This window comes from Antrostomus carolinensis, unplaced genomic scaffold (genome assembly GCF_000700745.2).
Source record: "Antrostomus carolinensis isolate BGI_N321 unplaced genomic scaffold, ASM70074v2 scaffold33365, whole genome shotgun sequence".
In the NCBI taxonomy this organism is placed as follows: domain Eukaryota; kingdom Metazoa; phylum Chordata; class Aves; order Caprimulgiformes; family Caprimulgidae; genus Antrostomus; species Antrostomus carolinensis.
In genome coordinates, this window is record NW_010318981.1 from 2,214 (window position 1) to 3,830 (window position 1,617).

The 1,617-nt window shown below is 57.0% G+C and overlaps 1 protein-coding gene across 1 annotated transcript in view; it reads right to left on the minus strand.

Annotated features, from left to right (window-relative positions):
* Positions 1-1,200: 1,200 nt before the first annotated feature.
* The window catches only part of LOC104525849 (G2/mitotic-specific cyclin-B3), a 3,642-nt gene continuing 3,225 nt past the window's right edge, over positions 1,201-1,617 (minus strand). Inside the window, exons 10-11 of the mRNA XM_010169114.1 lie at positions 1,411-1,541; positions 1,201-1,273 (exon numbers count right to left, since the gene is read on the minus strand). Of these exons, the coding sequence (XP_010167416.1) occupies positions 1,201-1,273; positions 1,411-1,541 (204 nt within the window). The remainder of the gene's footprint in view (positions 1,274-1,410; positions 1,542-1,617) is intronic.

Genomic DNA, 1,617 nt, shown 5'->3' on the forward strand with positions numbered 1-1,617 from the left:
TGGTGTCCTCCATCCCTCCTCTCCCCCCATCCCTCATGGAGGAGAAAGGCAGGTGCTGACCCTGCTCACATCCCAGCCTTGCAGGGCTGAGCTTGCAGCGCTTGCTTAGCTTGCAAGGTACAGGGGAAGGGGGTGGCCCTGGACCCCCAGTTCCCAAGGCTCTGTATACCTGCCCAAAGCAAGATCAACAGCACCCCATGCCCTCTCCTACACCCAAGCATGGGGATGTGCTTGCAAGAGGACAAGGCTCCTAGCAAGGACCACGCTCTGGCAGGGAGAACATGGGGAGCTGGGCTTTGCAGCCTCATCCTCTGCCCCACAGCTTCTCCCACCAGTGGGAGCTGAGGGTTGGCCCTGTACGAGCTCATCGGCTCCCTTCTCTCCTTCCCACAGGACCTGGGGATCACCAAAGTGGGCCACATGAAGAGAATCCTCCAGGCCATTAAGGAGCTCAGCAACCCTCCCTAGGCCAGCGCTGGGTGCTGTCCCTAGGGCCCAGGGGTGGGGCAGGGGGGGCTCCAGGTCCCCATTGTGCCCCATGGGTAATGTGGAGCCCCCACTGCTTGCCTCGCTTTGTCTGTTTGTCCCCTGGTGTCCCTGCTTCTCGCCAAGCCTGTGGGCCTGGAAACACTAAAGCAGAGGTCTCACCTGGTAGAAAGTGTGGTGTGACCCCCAGTCTGACCCACGGCAGGGTCACTACAGGAGCTTGGGCTGCCATCTCTGTGCCTGAGCTGGGGCTAAAAGCAAAAGATCCCCCCCCTTCCCCACGTGGGTATTTAAGCTGTGTAAATATTTGGAGAAAAGGTACTCATTGCTGCTGCTGCTTGTGGAGTGTCATTCCTTCAGGGGAAGGGTCATAGGACATCCCCTTCCAGCCTTCAACCCCTCAGCTTCCTGCTTTCCCCCCTTCCTCCTCCTCCTCCCCGGCATCATCATCATCCCCCTAACTCTCACCTTCTGCAAGGGGAACCACAGTATAATTTCCACCACCATCCCCTACCCCTCTCCCAGAAGACACCACCAACACATAAGACAAACACAATATTTTATTAACAACTCAACATGACTCTTTTTTTTTTCCCCACCCCTCCCTTCCCTCCCTCCCTCCCCTTCTTCAGCTAAAATTGTTATAGTTTATGTACATGCTGTTCCCCTGCCAGAGAGCAGCCAGCTATTTACAGGCTATTTACAGAGCCAGGGCTAGCAGCTCTTCAGGATCTCCTCCAGCTTGAGCATGTCCATGGGGGTGACTTTGGCAACCTCAAAAAAGACCCTGGAAGAAACCACGTTGGGTTAGAGCTCAGCTCACCCACCTACCAGAGCTGCCCTCCCCAGCTCCCTGCAGCACCCAGAGGTGCACCCTGGCAGTGCCACCCTGTGTGGAGGGGACAGGCAGGAGGTGACACTCACTTGTGGGAGTACTTGGTGCGCACAGCCTTCAGCTTGTCCCAGGGTTGGTATGTGAGCAGGAAATTCAACCTCCTCACCAGGGGATGCAGGTCCTGGGCACAGTACCCACTGTAGTGTTCCAGTGTGGGGGTCTGCAAAGGGACAGCAGGGCTGAGCTGGGTCCTCTCAGTCATGGTCATCTTCCCTCTCCAATCTCCCCCCACACAT